At 50.1% G+C, this 21466-nt stretch overlaps 2 protein-coding genes and 1 long non-coding RNA gene across 14 annotated transcripts in view; 1 reads left to right on the forward strand and 2 right to left on the reverse strand.

Moving 5' to 3' along the window:
* GIGYF2 (GRB10 interacting GYF protein 2) overlaps window positions 1–3205 on the reverse strand; it is a 67660-nt gene extending 64455 nt beyond the window's left edge. For 8 of the 10 annotated variants that reach the window (XM_015871145.2, XM_015871141.2, XM_015871140.2 and 5 more), the window contains exon 1: window positions 3085–3205. The gene's annotated coding sequence lies outside the window, so the exon portion shown is untranslated. The remainder of the gene's footprint in view (window positions 1–3084) is intronic. The other 2 variants (XM_015871137.2, XM_015871136.2) reach the window with 1 other exon arrangement.
* Window positions 3206–3295: 90 nt separating this feature from the next.
* Window positions 3296–7827, forward strand: LOC116653839. Of its 2 annotated transcripts, XR_004308353.1 has the most exons (3): window positions 3296–3394; window positions 5702–5825; window positions 5921–7827. It is a non-coding gene; the product is annotated as an uncharacterized LOC116653839 (long non-coding RNA). The 2 variants fall into 2 exon arrangements; XR_004308352.1 differs by having other exon boundaries at window positions 5702–7827.
* Window positions 6633–21466, reverse strand: EFHD1 (EF-hand domain family member D1). 2 transcript variants are annotated; one of them, XM_015871235.1, is made up of 4 exons: window positions 21085–21466; window positions 13939–14086; window positions 9328–9462; window positions 6633–8285 (listed from the first exon to the last, which is right to left on the reverse strand). In XM_015871235.1, the coding sequence occupies exons 1-4, from the start codon at window positions 21378–21380 to the stop codon at window positions 8151–8153; spliced, it is 714 nt and encodes a 237-aa protein (XP_015726721.1). In that variant the 5' UTR covers window positions 21381–21466; the 3' UTR covers window positions 6633–8150. The 2 variants fall into 2 exon arrangements, with proteins under 2 accessions (XP_015726721.1, XP_032302461.1); XM_032446570.1 differs by lacking the exon at window positions 21085–21466 and adding an exon at window positions 20140–20158 and having other exon boundaries at window positions 7638–8285.

Below are 21466 nucleotides of genomic sequence, written 5' to 3' on the forward strand. Positions count from 1 at the left end.
ACCAACTTCATTCTCAAACACCATTCCCCCTACAACCCCCCACCCCAGCATTTTACACTTGTGTTTCTAAATGCCACTCGATTAATTAAAATCAGTTAATGAGGAAAATGCACGAAGAGTCCCTTTAAACACAAGGACTCCCTCAATAAGAAGAGATTTTCCTTACTGTAACATCCAGGGGATCTCTAGCAAGCTACGTAGGAAGAAGGAAACAGATTAGGTCTGTAATTTTATGTTTGTAAACTGAAATCCTGTCAGTCAGCCCCCTCCCTCCTCCTCCACTGGCACAGGCTGCCCACAGAGGTGATGGAGATCTCCAGAGATCCAAGACCTGCCCGTACATCTGCCTGCGTGCCACACCATAGGGAAACTGCTTCAGCAGGGGCTGGGACTGAGCCACCTCCAGACATCCCTTCCAACCCCTACAGTCCTTTGATTCTACCTCTAATCATGAGCTCAATATAGTTCATTCTCCCCCCTTCTTTGAGCAACACAGAGGAAAGCATGCTAGGATATACTGACTGACAAAAGACTCAACTTCATACTTTAACAAGCACTAGGACCCCATTTTCAAGACCTCCAGTTAAAGAAGAATGAAGAATAACATCTGACAGTTACTTGAACTTACAAACAGACAAAAGTAGGCAGAAAAAATTTGTATTCTTATTTCTAACAAAACAAATCTAAAGAGCTGGAGGCCTGAACCACTTTAGAAGGGGGGGAAAAGGGGAAGGAAGAGATCATGACTCAGGTGCCTGGCTCACCTTCATAAATTACTGTGCACTAATGTCTTCCCCACACGCTTCAATAATTACAAAGATCCTTCAGCAGAAGCACATTGTAGCCAAAAACCTCCCCAGCCAGACTGCACGGCTACCCCAGCCAGATGAGTGACACCCAGCTTGTCTGCAAACTGAGTAGCTACACATCTTACAAGTGGTACCTACATTTTATTTACATCCAGGCTTAGGAACCTGGAGCACACAACAGAGCTCCATGTAGACAACTGGCCTTAGCGAACAGCAAAAGAAATGCAATAGTGGTTAGTCTGAATTCCTTACAGCAGCCTTCCTTGCTCCTCACCTGTGACAGCCAAGAGCTTCTCAGCAACCAAGCAGTAAACAAACCAACAAATTAAGCTGTAAAAACCTCAACTCGCTGCTTATAGTTTTCACCTAGGTCAATATAAAGACCACATTTTTCATTACTGCATCCTTAAGAACAGGGAGAGAAAATACTAGGAGTACCTGAGGATTCTTCACAGTCCTCAGATGATCAACAGCAACAATGAAAACAAGAATCTAGAAGAATTCAAGTTGCTGTGCTCTCATTACTGCATAGTCTGCCTGGAACCATGCACCACTGCAAGAGACAACTTCATTTAATTCAGTGCTATTTCAAAGCACACTCAAGAAAACACTCAAAAAAGGTCCCAAAATAAACACCAAGATTGACAACCCTCACGTCACCAGGTACTGGGAGATCCCGAGCAGCTCCTGAAGGCATTAAGAAAGCAACCACAATATAGTCACACAATATAGTCAGATGTTGGAAGGGGCTATCAAAGTCTCAGAACGAGCTGACAGAACCTCCAGGTGTAAACCTACTTCTTAATACAGTCGACCATTCCTCACATATGGTGAGGAATTAACAGTAACAAGTGTGACCTGTGACATTAAACTTACAGAACTTATTTCTATGCGAGCCTGATGGGTGAAAGAGGAGTGACAGCAGACACCTGCACTTCTGCTGGTTCCCCCAAGACTGATCAGAACACATTTACACTTCAATATCAGCTAACAGTCCATTGAACACCTAGTCAAGTGAACTGCAGGAATACCAATACCTCATTAATACTGAAGGTCTTATCTACTGCAGCCACCGCCTCATAACAGACCTTAAAAATAGCAGAACAAAGTGTTTGTTGGTGACTACAACAACCAATTTTGCTTATAATGGTTCCAAAATATCACACTGTCAATCTATTAAATGCTCTATGCAGAAAAGAGCAAATGAGTTTCTGCTTATTACAAAGTTTCCTATAAACAAGAACAACCAGCACATTTATGGGAAAAGTGGGGGGAAAAAAATAACACGTACTTTCCAGGAACCTGCGCAAGTCAGCTCCTGAAGCAAGAAAACAGAACGAGTGGCAAGGAGTTAGAGAATATAAACAGAAGCTTGTTACCCTCCCACCCATGAGAACAAGCCCATAAAAAAAATACAGCAAGAGCTGAAGTACTGCAACAGCAAGGAAATAAAGCTGTGCTGAAGGTTACAGGGAAAAACATACATTTTATTCCAAAAGCACTACTCAGCACCATCTCCTGTCAGCCTGCACCTTGTCCCACTTCAGAGTGGGATTACGCAGAGTTCCTTTGTTGACACTGAAACGACTTGTCTTGGATCGATACCAAACATACACGATGGTGATCAATGCTCTCGTGGTGCTGCCAAGGCCTGCCTGCTGCTCATGGCTGCTCCCATCACCCTGCGCTGTGGGCCGGACAGGCTCAGTGCTCCACGAGCTCCTTCCTTCCTTCCTCAGCCCGCAGCACCTGACAGCGCCGGGCGTGCTCGGCGCGGGGCAGAGGCTGCACTCAACGTGCACCTGCACACGAGCAGCCCAACGTGCCGGGCCGGGAGGAGCAAACTCACACGGCTCAGCGCCACGGAAGGTGCGGCCGCCAACCCCGAGGGCCGTGAGGAGCCGCGGGCGCCCCGCCGCCGTGTGACAGCCCCTCGCTGCCGGGCAGCCGCATGGAGCAGGCGAGGCCCGTACCCCGGGACAGCCGGGCCGAGCTCAGCGACAGCGCAGCACCAGGGGAGCAGGGCACGGCACACGGGCGCCCTCCCAGCGCCGGGCCGGGCCCGAGTCCCGCTCCCCTGTAGGCCGCGGGCCGCCTCGGGGCTGCGGCACCCCCGGTCCGCAGCGGACGGGAGCCGCCGGGCAGGCCGGTGCGCGGGGCCGCGGGGGCCCGGAGCCGCTCCGGAGGGCGGAGAGCGCGGCGGCGGCGAGAATGTGTAGGCGGGCGGAACGGCCGGAGGGGCGGCGAGGGCAGGGAGCCGGAGAGACGGCGTTACCTGCGCTCTCGGACGGAGAGTCCCTCACAGCCACAGCGACTGCTCGGCCCCAACAACACAAGATGGCGGTTGCGCCGCCACGCAACGTCACGTGAGGGCAGGCCCCGCCCCCTGCCTCCGCCACGGGACCCGGATGGGCTGCGGCCCGCCCCTCCTCCCGCCCCGCGGGGCGCCGCCCTCGTGACGTCACCGCGCTGCGCTCGGGGCCTGCCCGTGGCGGCTGCGCGCGCATCGCCGCTGTCCTCAGCGGAGCGCCCCCTGCTGGCAGCGGCCGGGAACCGCAGCACGAGCCGCCGGGCCGTGAGCGCCGGTAGCAGCGCGGGAGGGATGGCGGGCGGGGCGAGCGGCTCCTCAGGAGCTGGCGGGGCACAAGGCTGCGGGCCTGAGGGCTTAGCGTGGGCTGAGAGAAACACAGACCGCTTCACCCCCAAATCGGAGTGGAATTTCGCCCCTAGGAAGCTGATAGGTTAAAGAAAAGCTGCCTTAGCAAGGAGCTGGGCACTGACAGGCCACGTGTGATCCCTATGTACGTTGTCACACAGCTCCATATTAACACTGGTCTGGGGAAGGGAGAGAGGCAGCGAACACGCATTTAAGTACCCCCAAATATCATCCTAATATCCAAATATTACGTTATCTGAGGTGGGAGAAGTTCATCACTTAGAGATGCGCCCCCTCCTTGTTAACGCAAAGATTTATTATTTTTATTTTCCAACATTATTATTATTATTATTAACGCAAAGAATTATTATTATTGAGGCAGGATTATTGAATTCAGGAAGAGAATGCCTGACAGCTGTCTCATCTGTAGAACTTAGCTTTTTCGTTAAAATATCCCAAGGAAACTCATGTTTATGTATCTATTGTAATGGTAAACGCCTCTTAAGTCCTCCACAACTTGCATCCAAGCAGAACAGGAAGGTTGTCATGAAAATTCAAAGCTCTGTCTGTGTGGTTAAGTTCATGCATGGTTTAATTAGAGGACTGCATGTTGTCTGTGTAAGAAATGCAGCATGGAGGCTGAGGTTTCCTTGAGTACTGAGGGCATAATGTACTTCAGACCCCTCTGGATTGCTGTGTCAATTCATCCACGCTATTAAAAATCCAAGTGCAAGGAGATGGCATCCCTAACAAACCAGAAGCATTCTCTATTGCTTCATTGTTTTCACCTGACCTAGTATGGAAGCAAGAACCTGCACGCCTCAGTACAGCTGTGAAGCTATGAACATGAAGCACAGCTTTGAGATGGTAGCAATCACCATAAAGCAGCTCAAAAGATGTGTCAGGCTTTCACATCTGCCCTCCCCACCTCCAGGTTAGTTATTTGGAAAAGCAGCTCCTGTTTATTGCGATACTGGGCTTTCTGTGTGAGCAGTCAGCAGTGCCTGCCTTCCATGAGAGGGGAAAACCAGCATCATTTGTCACGTCCCTAAAAATAACAGTAAGAACAGCGGACGAGGCAGGCAGATGAACACCCAAATGTGGTTTTTAAAGCCAGTCAGTTCAATGCATCTGTCACCTCAGATAGCTTGTGCTGAAAGAGTACCACGTAAACACTGCTACTTTTACACACCCAACTATTTTAAGACATCTTTCTTAGATTTGGCAAGTTGAGTTTGAAAAGCAGCAGTAAAGTACTCCTTCCAATTCATCTTGCCAAGGATTTATTTGGACGCTCTCATGAGGTTACAATTTAGTCAGCTTAGTCTTCACAGCTAAAGCCCAAATTCCATGCCACAAAGAACCTGGAGGCAAGATATCCCACACTGTGTTGTTTCCCTTTTCCTCTTGATTGTGCCTACACCGAGATCATCAGGTAAGTGCTTCTGCCATCATGTGGTGTCTGCTGCCATCATAACAAGTATCACAGTAATACCAGTGAGAAACACTGCAGTTTAAGAACTCAGTGTTTGCTGAAGTACTGGTGATTTCTCAGCTGCACATCTCCTTCTCTGGGAAATGCTAAACAAAAATCCTCCAGGGATAAAGGACGAGCTAAAGTTCCTGTCCTAGGAAACCAGTGACTGGAGACAAGCCTCCATCCATCCTGGGAAAGATCTGCACATGCAATAGATTTTTCATTAAATGTCTGTTCTTATCTACACATGCACACCCAGAGCCACCTGTGGCACTTCAGCAGCCTTAATACTTCTGAGTGACCCAATTATGCTATCATTTAGTCCAGTAATTGCCAACAAAACAGGACAATTTAAAGAGCAATTAACTTCTCTGTGTCGATTCTTGCAAAGCTGATTTCAAAACTCACGTTGCAACTTCAAAATACACGTACATCATAAACATTTACTCTTCATTATGCTGAATAAAGGTGCCAGCTAACAGCAGCCATTTGAACTGAACTAAGCTCAAACAGAACAGCTACAGACCCGACACTCCTGCTCTCAGCATGCCAAAGATGACCTCATAAAAAAAGCTGGGCTGGGACAAAATCCAATTAACCCAGAGCCTGGCACCCTTTCAGGAAGGGACTAAGGAGCAAAGTCAGCTTGCTACAGACAGCAAGTTTCATAGCTGATCCTCTTCTTAGAGAGCAACCTTTTACCCATGTTTACACATCCTGCTTTGTGTTGACTCACCTGGTTATCTTGTCCTGTTACAGATGCACAACCAGATGGAAGACCTGTCCTTCCAGCCTTCACAGCCTGAGCAACGCGAGGGCCAGAAACGACTGACTTCGTTATTGAAACTCATCACCTGGAATTGACTCAAATCTATTTTAATAAGTAAGAACTTCTCTTACCACCCTCCCCTGCTGCTGCCCTGCACAACTACATGTGCAAACTAACACCAGGCAAACAGCATTTACTGTGCTTCCCAGGGGAAATAGAAGAATTCAAGAGCTGCAGCTTTGCCATTTTCCCACAGAAATGGAGACTAAGGAGCCATCATCCTGATTTTACCTGACCTCAGAGATCCAAGGGCACACAGACATGTGGCAAATGCATCAGCTGCCCACAACATACAGAGCAGAGCTATACAAAAGATCTGTCTGGGTAGAGTATGTATGTTTTTCCTTTCATCACTTGATTGTGTCTGCAGAGATACAGTTAAGGCTCCTTCCGAGCCCCCCTGTGCTGACCCTGCCAGCAAAGGTTAGGAAATCAGCAGGAGCAGAACCAAAATGCTTGGACACACTTGAAGGCTCTCATGTATATTCCTTCCCTTACATAAAAGCAGAAGGAAAGGCAGAGTGAAATGTACCCAAAGCAGCCTGCCCAGCTCCCAGCTGGAGCACTATCAGGGCTGGGAAGCAGTGGCTATTTTAAGATATGGGGAGGCTGACAATGTTCAGCTGTCAACACTCAGCAGTGGACAGTATTTCAAATATTTACACTGCCATGTTCTTCTTCTGAGGAAATGCAACCAGAGCTGCTGTATCAAACGGGAAACTATCAAGAAGGGTCCTCCACTTCCTCACCCACCCAAATAGGGATGCTATGCTCCAGGGCTCAGTGTGGAGCAGGAACCACTACAGTAATTTGTAAGCAAAATAGTATAGTTGGGGATCTAAAATAATCCACAGACAAGACTGGAGATAATGATGCTTTATTTGTACATTTCAGCAACAGGAGAAATTATCAAAGATGAAATTATTTGCTTTGTTTGTCAAGTATAAAAACATTTAATTATAAATATTTAGCTAAAAAAAAGCGTGATTTTATAAAATATAATCTGTGAAGATATATACACAGTTTAATTGTTTAGCAATTCTTTCACCTGACATTAAAGAGTAGAGGTTTTTCTATTCATTATCCCACGCTCACAGTTTAGTGCTTATAGTTTAAGAAGCAAAACAGACAAATGAAAAAGATGACTGCTGGGTTTTGGTCTGGAGAGAAAAAAATAAAATGCACCAACTGGGGCAACAGCAAGGACAGAGTCTGAGCAAATTCATGTTCTGAGAGGTCTTTCCAAGGGAACAACAGCTTCCCTCTATCATAACCTACAGCATCGCATCCAGACGAGCATCGGGTATTTAACATTTGTGGGCAAGTTTCCTGTGTGTGTGTCTTAAAGGAAATAGCTGAGTACAGTGCAAGCCCTCTAAATCCCATTCAGCTAGAGATGCCAACCTCTCTGGTCTTCCCTTCTTGAGTAGGGATCCCTCAGGATGCTGAGCTGGTTTCATCTGCTATGGCTCTAATGAAATCAAACACCACCACCACCTTTATGATTCAGGATGAGCACATATCCTAACTGGGGAAAAACAAACCATGTGCCATCCAATTCTGTCATCTATCTGGCGATATCCCTTAATTACAGATACAGCTAAGGCTGAAAAAAATACAGTGAAGCCATATAGTACACTAAACACGATGGAATGTGAAAGATACATGATTAGGCAACTCAGCTTTCTATTCCTTGTTTTAGAGAGCCAGCTTCCTCCCTTCTAAGTTCTCAGAAATCCAGTATCTGACTGAAAGGTTAGTATGGCACTTCAGAGAAGGAAGAACTGGAAGACTCTCCAACATGCCGGGCAGAAGAAAAAAGCTACAGGAAATGATTAATTTGATCCCTGTCCCTAGTAGTTATCTTTCTCTCTTCACAGTGCTTTCAGTGCCTGCAGCACAGGGCTTTGAGGAAGACTGATAAGTCAAGGATGTGTGACAACAGTGGCACAAACATACAGGAAGTGAATCTGTACTTCGTATGCTCTGCTTTACACAAGACCTCACTACTTGAATGTAAGCAAGGAATGAATTAATAAGGAGGTTAAGAGCGAAGTGTACAGAATAAGAAGGAATGAAGTAGGTAAACACTCATCAGTGCTTACCCATGGTTTGCTACCTGCTGTTTCTACTTCAGGGTGATGTACTCCTGACAGTTCAAAGCAAACAGCATGCACACAGCTCTTACGATTCACATGGTTATGGATGCATAGTAACTGCAAGAGCTGAGTCCTTGGAAACTCAGATCTTCAAGAGAGGAAGACTAAAATCTGTTACAGCTTTGCTTGGCAGGATCCAGGCTGTTCTCTCCAGGTAGTGCCCTGATCTGGAAAACGTACCAAGTCCTGTGCAATCCCAGAGCACGTATTGGCTGGCTGCTTACTGGGTAAATGCAGACTTCAGCTCCCTGAAAGCTGCTCGGCGGTGTTTCCTCTCCTCCTCTTCTCTCTTTCGCTCATCTTGCTCGGCTCTTATCTCTGCTTCAAACTTACTTGCTGAAGAAAGGGCTTGAACCTTTAAGAAAGAGAAAAGAAATGCTTTGCAACAGAGACAGAACCAAAGTCTGGATTACTCTTAAGTGAGCAACACCAAACTGTTTACTGTGTCCCTCATTGCTTAATGGGAAGCATAGGTCAAGTATTAATTAGACTGCACTGCTTGGGTATTTACATCCAACACTTGCTAGCTTGCCTGACTTGGACATCAGTAAAAGAAAGGTCAGTTACTAATAAGTCACTAGCAAGTAACCAAAACAATGCCATCAGTACTAGGTCAAATGCATTATTTCTGTAAGCATACAGCACAGCATAAGTTGTGAGTAAACAGTGGGAGAAACTACAGCAGAAAATAGCTCTGAATCGTAGCCAAATCTGAGATAATCATACTACACCACAGATTATCTGCAGATCAAAGAGACTTCTTTTTCTTTGCTGGCTGTTTTTCCAGCTTTCATCTCAGTACATCTGCTGTGCAATAGCTGTGCTACACTCTCAGGACAAAACTTCTTATGTAAGCAAGCAGGATTATTCTCTCTCCAAGAGAACTTGCAAAAAGGGTGCTTTGTCAGCTTCTCATTGTGTAAAGCTCTTTCTGCCAGCACCAGGACTCTGTGGAATAATTTTGATTCCAAAGGTTACAAAGAACTGCTCTAAAAAGACATCTGAAATTCTATACTCCAAAACACTCAGATCACCACTAAACTGAGCTCCCTGGTCAAGTTGTTTCCAGGATGTTTTTGTCTTCTAAAAGAAGTCAGCCAGCTGGTCACGTACAGCTCTCAGCCACAGGGACACGAGCCCACCAGTCAGCTCTACCAGGGTAAGACCCTCAGCAGAGGCTGAACGAAGGCATTCTAGTGTTGATTAAACTGCAAAAGAATGCTGTAGTTAGACAATAAAATCCGAAGGGAAAAAACAATAATTGAAGGCCAGATGGAGTTTACGCATTCTTTAAGCTAGGAATAAAATAGATATCTTCTACTGAAAAGCAAGCAGTTAGAATCTCAGTGACAGTCAGGGTCTATGTGCAGTTTCAGTTTGTCTTTGGTACAACATACCTTAGCTTCAAAGAAGTTTTTGGCTCCTTTGACTCCTTCAATGGACACATCGATCTCAGAGAGCTTTGCAAGAGTCAACAATCCACTGTCCTCCTCAAGTTCACCAGCTGCAGCTTTGTGGAAAATCAACAGGAACTACCAAAACAGAAGAAAAATTCAAGTTACTCACTGAGATGAAGAAATAAAATGCAAACAGCACAGACAAGGTGTGCACTTGAAAGTAATCTGGGGACAGCCCAGCTGCCATGAGGCCTGCCTTCAGTGCTTCCCAAGCCTCGCTGTCCACACAGCATAGGAGGAAAAAAACAAGATTAAGGCCAAATGCACCAGGAACAATAACATATGGTCATTTCAACTGGCTCCTTGTCTAGGACAGGGGAAAGATTACTCAAATCAGTACTTGGAGCAATGCCTCAACTTGTTCCAGGAAACCCGGAATGACTTAGCTGCAATGAGCAACACCCAGGTATTGCTTTCTGTTGTGCCCATTAAATAACATACAGGAGAGCTTCTCTAATATATCTGTCAGGTCAGATGAGGAGCATGCCCTCATGAGAGATGGCTTAAGGGAGTACCAGTGTCCACAGTAACTGGCTTTGAAACCTTTGTCCTGCACTGAACTACAGACAAACCTGGATTCACTACAGCAGAGCACAAACTGGCAAATGAACTGCAGAAAAAGAATCAGTCATGTTACCATTAAGCACTTTAAAAAGCAACAGCAACAAAAAACAAATTCACATAAGAACAGCTGCTTAAGAATAAAGATCTCTGCATCACCTGATAAGTGAATTTGCACAACCAATCCCTTGCTATTCTTGGACACCCCAGGAGGTGTCTCAGTGCTTGCTTGGTACAGCACTGAAGGAACAGAGACAGAAACAAGTCACCCAGTATTAAAGGAGTCCAGTAATAATGCATCACTTCAGGCCAGGGGAGAGAGCTGCAAATACCACACAGGACTGCTGTGAAGTCCATCTGCACAGGCACTCCTGGCACCCTCTGCACTTCAGGGCTTGGCTTCCTCCTCCAGAAAGCGTCTGTGTTTTCCCAGAGGAGGGCAGCAGAGTCCCAGCATCTGAACTGAGAAAGCCCTACTCTTCTTCAAATTGTTCGCAGAAGCCCATGGAGATGGGAGCTTGGGAAGATTCCCATGGGGAGGGGTGTGGAGATGACGGCAATGCTGGCTGCCCTCTCACAGAGGCAGCATTACCAAGCCTTGCTTCATGCGACGGCCTTGTAACCCCTTGTGTGCTCAGCACAGAGAGGCTAGAAAGCAGTCTGTGCTTGGGGAGAAACTTCGTTCTCCTCCAGAAAACATGCAACAAATCAAACAATGCTCTGCTGAGCAGAAACCAAATCCTTCCCAAGACATGCTGTCACTCTGCTCACATCCTCCAGGTTTGGGCTTAGTTCCTCTCTTCTGCCACCACTGCTGAGCACAGGGGCAGGGAGAGCCAGCAGGCAGGCCAGGCTGCACACACTGCTGGTAGTTACAGTTCCTCTGCACAGTTTCTGCTCCACCTTGCAAGTCCCACTTCCTGGCATTGGACAAGTGCAACAAAAGCAGCACAATCCTGAGGTCTGGTACAGCTGTTGCCCAGGGAGGAGACTGGAAACACCCAGTCACAAATACAAGTGTGCATGAATCATCCTGAAACTAAGGGATGGGGAAGCATTCCTCCAATGGAACACAGGCTGCTGCAGCCAAGGAAAGCAAGCTAAAAAGGAAACCAAGGAGCAAGCTGAGCGGACACAGTGTAACTCCAGCCTTTGAGCACCCTGCAGTGCAGACTATAGGGCATAATTCCGGCTACCACCAGATCTCCTGATTCACCCTACCTGTCAGTACACTGCCTGCAGCCCACACTCACCAGTTACTTGCTATTGAGGCATCAATCCTCACTTAACATCAAGCACTATCAGTAATTTTAAATTCAGACATAGGAGCTCATCAGGAAACTAACTTATTTCATACCCTTGCTAGGCCCAGGACATAGCACATGCAGCTAAGCAGCAGAGAAACGCCAAGAGAAGCCAAAGGGAATAATGCTATTCTTTTAAAGATCCAGCTCTTAAAAAGTTGGTACATCAGGACTCACACGTTCCACCCCACAAACCTCATAGGAAGCAAGAGATATATTTGCCCTCACATCATTCATTAGCAAAGACCTAATCAGTGCCAAGTCTCAGAGCAATGCTGCAGACATGCAACCCACTGAACACCATGCTGACCTCCAGGACACGAGGGCTGGAATTGGACTGACTGGCAGCTGTGCCCTTGGAACTGCTTACCACAAGTGGTGTCACCTGAGGCACAAACCCTGCTAGCAAACATGACGTGGGTCAGCATTTCAACAGGTGAGTGTGCGAGGAAGTGGGAGGATTGTGGCAGGCTGTAGATGGCAGCTAGAATTAACCATTACTATTATACCAATTAACTCTGTTTTCCTGTGGTAATGAACAAAAGCAACATGAGTATTTTTCTCCCCCTACTGTACATGGTATTTCAAGGCCTGAACTGCTTGGCTCAAACTGCCGAGGAAGCCTTGTGCAGTTAATGGTTGATAAATTGACAGACTCTCAGAAGTCACCAGTACAAGCAGCACTCCTAATAGGGCCAATGGCTTGTCAGCAACAAGGCAGAGCAATAAATGTCTGCCTTCCAGATAACAGCCTGCACAGAATGGGAGGACATGGCACTACCCAAAGCAGCTACAAAAAGGTGACCTTTTGCAAACGAAAGAGGACGTTAGCCATTCTTTGGCCAGACCTCAAGCAGCATATTTTCAGGCAGGTTTGTCAGGACACATCCTCTGGAAAGACAGACAGGAGCCCTCCAGCAGTGGAGTCCCACGCTGCTGAGTTCAGGCATGCATTTAAAACCGGGTTTCTCCTTGTATTATCAGAGTGGTCTAAGTCAGCTCACTCACCACGTGCTCATAAGTCACCACTAACAGGAAGCAGGGCAGGGCTATGGGGCTGGTTTAAGCCTCCTCACCCACCAGGAAGCCCATCCTCCTGCCAGCCCTCTGCCTTGAGCTTCTGTAACAGCACAACCAGCTCACTGCTCCTCTCCACCACTGGAAGATTTGAGTGCCTGCCAAGACTGTGTAATTTGTCCCCAGAGCTCTGCCAGTAACATTGCCTCATTCCAGCCTGTGTACCACTCAAGCTTGTGTCTGCTTGCCCATCTTCTTGCATCTGGCCACAGACTACAACAACAGCACCAGCTGCTGCCTGCCATGTGCCAAGAGCTGGCAGCACACTCAGCACATGCCAGCTGACGTGTGGCCATGCAAGGGGCTGTGCTCCAAACAGGTGGCAGCAGAAGAGGAGCCACACTGCTGCTTGTGCTGGAACACCAATGCCAGGACATCACAGGCTGGGCCTCCCAGAACCCTGGGGGATAAAGGAGCTTCACGTATATTGGAGAAAGCATCCACAGCACCACTCACATAGCCAAGGAGCCATTCCTGGCTCTTCACCCAATACAAAGGCGAGCCCAGGCAGCACACAGCAAAGCAGAGAGGGTTTCACCAGTGCATGCAGAGGTTTGGCAGTGACAGGTGTGTGTCTGTTCTGCATCCAGTGCTTATCTCCACCCCAGTGTGACTTGGGGCCAAGGACTCTGTGCTCTTCCTGCTCCACTGGATTCTTTGCTACCTCCAGTTCACCTCTGCCTGAGCAGGTACCCTTCCCTGCACAGAGGATCTGCCAGCTTTGAACTTCACAGGTGTAAGCAGAGAGGCTCTCACCATGGTTAAAAGCATTTTTCTGAGCAATAATGGGAACAGTGTGTGAGAAGGAACAAAGCAAGGATGAATGAGGAACTTCAGCATACACAGTTATTCCTGACAGCTCTAAAGGGTGGACAGAGACATCCTCATTTTCCCCTCTCAAAAAAAGAACACCCCAAACAAATGGCACTTTCAAAAATCAAAACCAACATCCTGAACTGTGAGAGCTCTTCATCTCACGCCCACAACCAAATGCCCACCCCAGAAGTGTGGCAAGAGCACAGTCCCTCCACACACAGGCCCTGAGCAGCAAGGCTTTCCTATCTGCAACACTTCCTGGGGGGGAAAGAGCAGCAGGATGGCTACACAACCTTCCACTGCTGCAGGAGTTAAGTAATTGTACTGCTTGAGGAGCTGTTGGTTAATGTATAAAGCCACATTGTTATGCACACTACTGATACAGGTAGCAATCAAAGCTCAGTATAAGATTATTCAACAGGAGGTTGTGATAACTGCTGTGATAAAGGCTGGGTACCCTTGAATGCACAAGTGCCATTGACTAAGCACCCTCTCTTCTTTCATTCAGCAGCAGCTCCTGCCCTGCCCACAGCAGGGCTCTCAGCTCCTCCAGCACAACTGATGCCCAGTAGCATCAGAGCAGAGCAATGACAGAGCTCTTTGCTGACTGAAAGATGAACATGGAGATGGTTGCTCTCAGTGCTTCAGACCTGGATCTGCCCATGACCCATCTGCTGCTTCAGCACATCCTGCAATAGGAGGAATGTGGAAGGGACAGGACTACAGCCGGAGAACAGGGCTGCCTCCTCCCTTCTACCCCACAACATTCCCAGCTGCACCCATGCCACCTTACCTCACGGAAGCTGAGCTTCCCATCAAAGTCTTCATCCACCTCCTTGATCATGTTCTTCAGGCCCAGGTGGGTCTGAGGGGCTCCCAGCTTTTCCATCATCAGTTTCAGCTCCATCAGGTCAATGTACCCATCCCGTCCTGAGTCATACCTGTGGGGTACAAAGGGGGGGGTTAGTCCTCATCATTCCCTGTATCCAGGAGCATGTTTCCCAGAGAAAGAACTGAGCAAATGGATAAACACAAAGCAGTTCAACATGCAGCAGAGAAAAGCTGTACAACAAATTATATTAAGCTCAGGGAAGTGGTAGGCCACTTTCAGAGCTGTCTCTTCCAAGAGGGAAGTACTCAGAAGCTTGAGCCAAATCATCCCACGCAGAAAGAAGAGGAACTCAGCTTATCTTGGGATTTCCATCTCACCCACTTACGTGTCCAGCATGAAGTTAACTTGCACACAGCTTACACCATGCACCAGCATGGAGCAGCAAAGGCATGCCAGAGCCAGCTGCTGCCTACTCTCAAGCTCATTTAGAGGAGAAACATGGCGCACAGACCAACCAGAACCTCCCCTCAAAGGAAGCTATCTTCCTTTGTAAGCAAAAGAAACCCGCTTGGCCATTAAGATCTCATCTCTCTGAAATGCTTTTGTACTACATAAGCACTCTGCTTCAGGGCAGCTGTTGATTCAGTGCCCTGAGGCAGAGCACAAAAGCAGGCTGAGGGAAGCACAGTACACTGCTGTAATCCTGGCTGGTGCCTGATGGCTGCAAGACAGCAACGGGAGAAGAAATTTACACCCACCTTGGGACAGGTCTAGGAGCAAGGCTGGAGTAGGACCACACACCGATAAGAGCAAAAAAGACTGTAAACAACTCTTTGCAGGAAGAAAAAGTAGAAATGAAGGAGAGAGGCAGTGACCTACAGCTCTCCAACTGAGACTGTGAAGCAGTTCCTCCCTTGACATCCTCTGCCAGCAAGGGAGGAATACCCAGCACTTCATAGCCATGAGAGTCATTACTGGGTTTCAAAGTCTGAAGACACAAGAGATGAACTCCACTATAGGACAGTTCAGTAGCCATCCCTCATCCCAGTCCTGCCAGCCCCTGCATTCACCCAGAGTGAAAAGTCCCATCACATCCAGCTTCAAGATTCATTCCCAAATCAGAAAGCAAGTCAAACAAGAGCGGGCCATTGTGGTCCAGCACAAAGCCAGGGCTCTCACAGCAGGATGGAGCAGGGGCTGGCTAGGCCAAACCCATGCTGCAGTGCCTGCTGCTGCCCTGGCCTCCTTCCCCATCATCTCAAACCCAAAGCAGTTTTATCTTCTTGGCTGCTCAGAGAGGAAGCCCTACACACGGTGCTGAAGCTCTCTTCTCTGGCAGAAGATAGTGAAATCCTTCCACCCATCATTCATTCACTATTAGCTCTCTTCCAAAGAGCACGACAGCTGCAGCCATCCCAGAACAAGACCTGCACAATTGTGGTTACTCTGGAAGAAAGCCCTTTCCAGTTAAGAAACCTCACAGCTGCAAAGGAAGCTGCGGCTGAGAAAAGCAAGAGCAAAGCTGCTGGCCCTGAGCCTCATGCAGGTGTGGGCAGCACAAGGCAGGGCTGCAGTTAACAGCATTGCTCCACCACAGCACCGGGTGGGGATCCTTCAAGCCAGGGTGGCATCTGCTGCTTTTTAGACAGCCCCATCACCTCCCAAAACAGTTTTTAATGCTGTACCCCTACTACCATGAGGCACAACGTATCAAGCCCATGAGAAATGAAGTGACAGCACACAGTGGGCCTGCACGCCCTGCTGCTAACCTGCAGGCACATCTGCAGCCAGCAAACCTAAGGACACTAGATGGGACAGCTTTCTGGGAAACTAGGAGAGAAACCAGGTCACAGAGCTGACAGGTCAGGAAAGGAAGAAATAGCAGGCACACTGCAGGAAAGCATCAGTAATTTAAGGTATGTGTAAGCAGCATAACCAAACCTAGCTATGAGATGCTTTTGCAGAACTGCATTAAGTACAATGTCTCTCTCCCCTGTTCAAGTGTCAGACTGCTCCTCCTATAAGTCTGTGAAAAAGGCTGTGGAGCTGTTCCTCTAGAGTAAGACAGCTGGACAGGCAGTGCCTTTGATCAGATAAGGCACCACTGTATACTGTGGCAGGGAGGCTCTGGGGATTTGCTTTTTTCTGTTTTACCCTAACAAGCCAATGCTGCTCTTCAGCTGGCTGTGCAAGCAGAGCTACAGCGAGACCTCAAACAAGGGCTGTCACTCTCAGAGAAGGGCAGCAGAGACAAAACCAGAAGGAGGGAAGGTGCCCAGCCCACACCTTGCCCATCTCACCCTTGTGATGCAGACACTGGTCCTCAGTGCCCATCTCCATCTCAGCACTGAGCCTGGAGGGCAGACACCACCCAGAAGGGTTAACTAGCTACACTGGGTGCTTTACCACTGGGCACAGCTTCAGGGCTCAACTATCCTGCAGAGAGGCAGCACAAAGCCAGGATTGTGAGGAACAGGCAGCAGAACAGCACGCTGTCCCAGCCACACAATAGGTGTTCAGTGCACAGGGCTGGGCGGCCCCAGAGGAACGCTTCAACACAGGACAGGCCACTGGCAAGCAGCAGCAGCTCAGCAGACACACAGCCCCCAAAGGCTGCTTCCCAGTCACTCAGGGCTGGGGACAGCAGGACGTGGCAGCTCCCAGATGCTCATGGCCACCCATGGAGCAGTGCAGCACCCTGCAAACTGCTGCATTCCCTCCCCACCCCCACTCTCCTCCCAGCACAGCGTGAGTATTTTAGGACCTTGGCACAGACACACAACCGCCACACAGCTGCACGGCTAGACTATTTAGGGAGAGACATATTTATAGGGCATGAGAGAAGGTGTCATTCATTCCCTGCTGCACCCCCACGGCTGCAGGCACTTGACACGACAGGGCACAGCACAGTTGTTACACAGCTGAACCTGGGGAGCATTGGCCCGACCCAAAACCACACCAACTACCTTCTGGGAGCTCCCATTCAGCACCCTGGGCTCCAGCCATGCCCTGGTGCAGCACTCACCTGTTATTGCACTGCCAGCACAGCAGCCCTGCTCCTGCAGTGTGACAAACACCCTGCAAGGCCAGCACAAGCAGAGCTGGAGGAGGTTTGGCCCCTAAACATACCCCAGCATCCTGAATACCACCCTGTCCTACACTGCAGGGGTGGCACAGCAGGACTATGCAGCACCTGCGTGCCCAGCAGCTTCACCAGCCCTACCATCACCCTCTGTCCTGCCATGACACCAGAGCTTTGCTCCCTTCAAAGCTGGCTGGGCTGCCAGCCAAGTCTCACCCTAGCAACACGCAAGCATTATCGAGGGGCTCTCACACTGACAGGCAAGGATATCTCACACCTCAGGCACGCAGAGATGGGGCAGCTCCAGCAGCAGGGCTGCGGTGGGTCCCCTTCTGCAACAGGGCAACTGTAACCCCGTGGATGAGCTGAGACACGGCACACAGCTACAAGCACCGTGGCTGACACAGTAAAGCTTCGCAGTACAGACACAGTAACAATCCTGGCAGCAGATGAGACACTGAGCTGCTGCCAAAATCTGCTGCAACAAGGATGCACCCAGATTCCCAGGCTGGCTCACTTCCACCCAGGCTGCAGTGTGTCCCTGCTGCTGGAGCACTGGGAAAGAGGCAGCAGAAATAGGGGGAAAGGAAGGAAAGAGGCAATGCTTAACTGAAAAGACTTATTTAAGGGCAAGAAGTGTATCAAGCACAATTATTGTGCTAGGAGAATTATTAAAATGGTGTTATGCAGCACAGCTGGAGGTTTATACCACAGAAGATAAAAGGACTGGGAAAGGAAGAAAAGGAAAAAGGAAAAGCTGAGGACTGCATTACCAGCACTGACTTGGCAGTTACCTCACCAGCTGTCTTAACAAGCAAACCACCAAACAACAACAACAGCTGAATGAGAAATCCCAAATACTGGAGGATCAAAGAGCAATTTCTAAATATTCACACTCCTTGAGAAAGACTGGAAAAAAAACCTGCCCTTCCTGTACACATTCACTGTACACACTGCGGGCATCTGCACTTTGATCTGCAACTCCCGCACACTAATGGCCTAATGCAGGCTCTGAAACAAATCAGAGTAGTGGTGTTGAAGAGGTAATCTCTTCTTAAAGATTCCAAAATTCTTCCTAAGCAGCACTTGATTTCCTCAGAGCATTGTGTATCACCTTACACGTCAAGTGCTTTGATAACAGCTCCTCCATACTGGGGCAGGAGCAGACTCCCATCACCAGCAAGGATTTCCAGTCTCTCAGCCATGCTTTGCTCTTGAGGGGATAGGACAAGATGGAAGTCTCCTATGCACAGACTTCCTCTGCAGAGCTGGAGTGATGTGGCCTTGGGCAGCCAGTTTCCCATAAGAATTAGCTCCCTGACCACTGGGCAGCTGGTGGCAGATCAGGGACAGCCGGTCACAGCAGGAGCACAGCCATCCCAGGGCAAATGAGGGTGTGCAGCACCAGCCTGCACCTGGCCCAGGCCTCTCAGGCTGCTTCAGGGGGTTGAAAGGAGTCCACAGCCTTCCCCACTCGATAGACACAAGGCAATCATGAAACGAGTGGGCAGCACATGAAATTCCCTAAGTGCAACAGCAGCGCTGGAATTTATGCACTTCCTCCCACCCTGCAGACTAATCTGGTGGCTGCTCTCCTCCCCCGCTACATACCTCAGGGAGGTCACTAAGCCCAGGCACAGCCTGGATCTCACTCACACACACCTGCCCCCAAGCTGCCTTTGCCCAGATGAGATCACAGCAAGGTGAGCTGCAGCACTCCAGGGCTCCCTAGAGCCTGCTTGCAAGACTTTGGAAAGAGAGGTTATTGTGGTTACCTCCATCACCACACACTGTAAGAACAGGCAGCTAATTAGGTCACATTATAATTAGCCTGAGCTGCAGACTGCCTGGTCCCTCTACCAAAATAAAAAAAATAAAATAGAAGCCCACCCCAAGAGCTCCCGCTGCCACCTGAGGCACATCCACACTTCACAGCAGCAGCCCCTGGGGTGGCACAGCCACAGCACCCCAGTGCTGGCACCTCCTTAAGCACTCAGGAACAGGGACATGAAGCTCAAACAGGAGGGTGAGCCAAGCCCAACCAACCCTTGGTCCCAGACCCCAGGGATGGGAAGTCAACAGTGGAAACTTGGCATCTGTCGGCAACAAGACAACATGGCTGCCTGCTTGTAATGTCTAACATTAGTAAGAAAAATCCTGGGTTGTTGTTGCTGGGGCCAATAAGCCATATGAAGCATAAAACCCTTAATCACATTAACTCTAGCTCTGTCAGGCTGGATTTAAGAGGAGTATTTCCTCTCCTTCTGGAGCACGTGGTGCTGGCCAATACTTAAAACAGGTTGCTGGGACCATATGGAGCAAAGACCAGATTCCTACAGCCAACTCCAGGTGCCTCCAGCACAGGGGTTTCCATCCTCCCACCCAGAAGGATGACACCCACCATTCCATGGGGCCATGGGAGCACGCAGCCCAGCTCCATCCTGTTCTGGTAGGCTGACCAGTGCTCAGCTGCAATGGTCCTCAGAGGGCACACAATGCTTCCCAGCTACATTGAACTGCTGATTAGCATTCAACTGCAAAGCCTAGATTCCCCACTTGTAAGGCCTGCATTTAATGAGCTCATTGTCTAAAAATTCAGCTGCAATTCAGCTCTTCCACTTTTTATTTCCCCAATCACAGTTGTTCCCTTCCTTTTCCCTTTCAAGTCTGCGTCCCTGCTTGCTCCACGCTCCTACTTTCAGCTCCTAGGCCACCAGCACCGATCATCCCCCTGCCCTCCCAGTCCCACATCTCAGCCCTCCACACAGCACAGGACCCCTTTACCAGCAGCCAGAAGTGACACAGGAGCAAGCAGAGCAGAAGTCTCGCCCAGACACCTCCCTCCCCGTGCCCAGCTGCTGATGCAAAGCAGCCCACACAACAAAGACCTCCGGCACACTCAGAGAAATGAATGCCTCGCCACAAGCACACAGCGAGGTTTCCCGCAGCAACAGTCCTGTCTGGGGCCGGCAACACCCCACCGAGCTGTGAAGTGGAAGCATTCAAGCAAACTCCCCGCCCAACCTCTGAAATGTTGAAGGCAGCTTTCAGGCAGGAGAAAGACCTGACAAGTTACAAACCCTGCTGCAGACACCTCTGTAAGCCGAAGCAGCTCTCTGCACCCCACACGGCTCCTTCGTGGTCCAGCCTCCTCGTGCCGGGCAGCATCCCCACCCCCAGCCCTGCCCCCCTCCTCGAGGCTGGGAACGTCGTGCCCAGAGAGCAGAGATTTGGGGCACTGGAAGGAAACATGAGCACGGGCAACAAAGGCGCTCACGCACAACCCAAATACAGGAGCCAGGACAGGGCACGGAGAACACCCAGCAGGGCTGGAACACGGCCCTGGTTAAGCAGAAGCACTTTGCCTTACACAAACAGTGCTCTGCATTGCTTGAATTTAGTATGAACGCTCCTGACAAGAGGGGAACTCCATCCCAGGAAAAGAGAAAACCACACTCAAGTTTCATTTGAAGTGCACATTAGGGAACACAAAGCCCGGCCAACAAGACCACAGTTGGAGCCGCAACGCTGCCGAGCAGAGCTGCAGGGGACACTCAGCTGCTGAAGGCAGACGTGCAGCATGACTGTACGGTACAGGGACACGGGCCCGCCCCGGGCACACAGCAGCGCTGTTGCAGCAGCACCGCTCCCCTCCCGGCCCCGCCAAGCACACAGCAGGACGTCAGAGGAGGCCAAGCAAAGGTCAGCCGTACCTGCAGGCAGCAGGCACCAGCAGCACACAGCCGTGCACTGCGCTCGTCCCCCCGACACAGGGACACACAGGTGCTTCTCCTCGTCCTACACGCTTTCCCCATCAAGCACAGCTGCCACCACGAGCACCCATCACCCCCCCGGCCCTGGGAAAGCAGCCGAGCAGAAGCAAGCGGAGCGCAGGGCAGAGCACAGGGCAGAGCGGCCGCGTGCAGCCCCCCTCGCGCCCACCTCCCACGGAACACACGGGGACGGCCGGGACGGAAGTCAAGGAAGGCGGCGGAGGGGCCCGGCCGACCCCGCGCGGCACTCACAGGCGGAACATGCGCTCCATGTCCTTGATCTGCCGGCGGCTGAACTCCTTGAACTCGGTGTAGGGGTTGAACACGGCCGCCCGCCGGGGCTGCGCCGCGCCCTCGTTGATGTCGTGCCGCCGGGCCAGCTTAGCGCTCAGCTCCGCGCCCGCGCTGGCCGTCAGGCAGCTCCGCTCCTCCTCGCCCGCCTCGGACGGGGCCGGGACCGCCGCCTCCTGCGCATCGCCCTCGGCCGCCCCGCTCTCCTCCAGCAGCAGCCGTCGCTGCAGTTTCTGCGCCAGCTCCTCCGAGGCCATCGCCCCGCACCGCCGCGGGCCGCGCTCGCGCTGTGCGTAGAACCGCCCGCCCCGGCCCTGAACTTTATTCCCTCTCTCGGAGGCGG

This window comes from Coturnix japonica, chromosome 9 (assembly GCF_001577835.2).
Source record: "Coturnix japonica isolate 7356 chromosome 9, Coturnix japonica 2.1, whole genome shotgun sequence".
In the NCBI taxonomy this organism is placed as follows: Eukaryota; Metazoa; Chordata; class Aves; order Galliformes; family Phasianidae; genus Coturnix; species Coturnix japonica.

Excerpts from the sequence above, each read along its gene's own strand:
- EFHD1 (XM_015871235.1), bottom strand. The coding sequence starts at position 21,380 with ATGGCCTCGGAGGAGCTGGCGCAGAAACTGCAGCGACGGCTGCTGCTG. Across the intron at positions 14,087-21,084 it reads ATGGAGCGCATGTTCCGCCT|GTATGACTCAGGACGGGATG; the intron begins GTGAGTGCCGCG and ends TGTACCCCACAG. Across the intron at positions 9,463-13,938 it reads GGAAGCTCAGCTTCCGTGAG|TTCCTGTTGATTTTCCACAA; the intron begins GTAAGGTGGCAT and ends CTGTTTTGGTAG.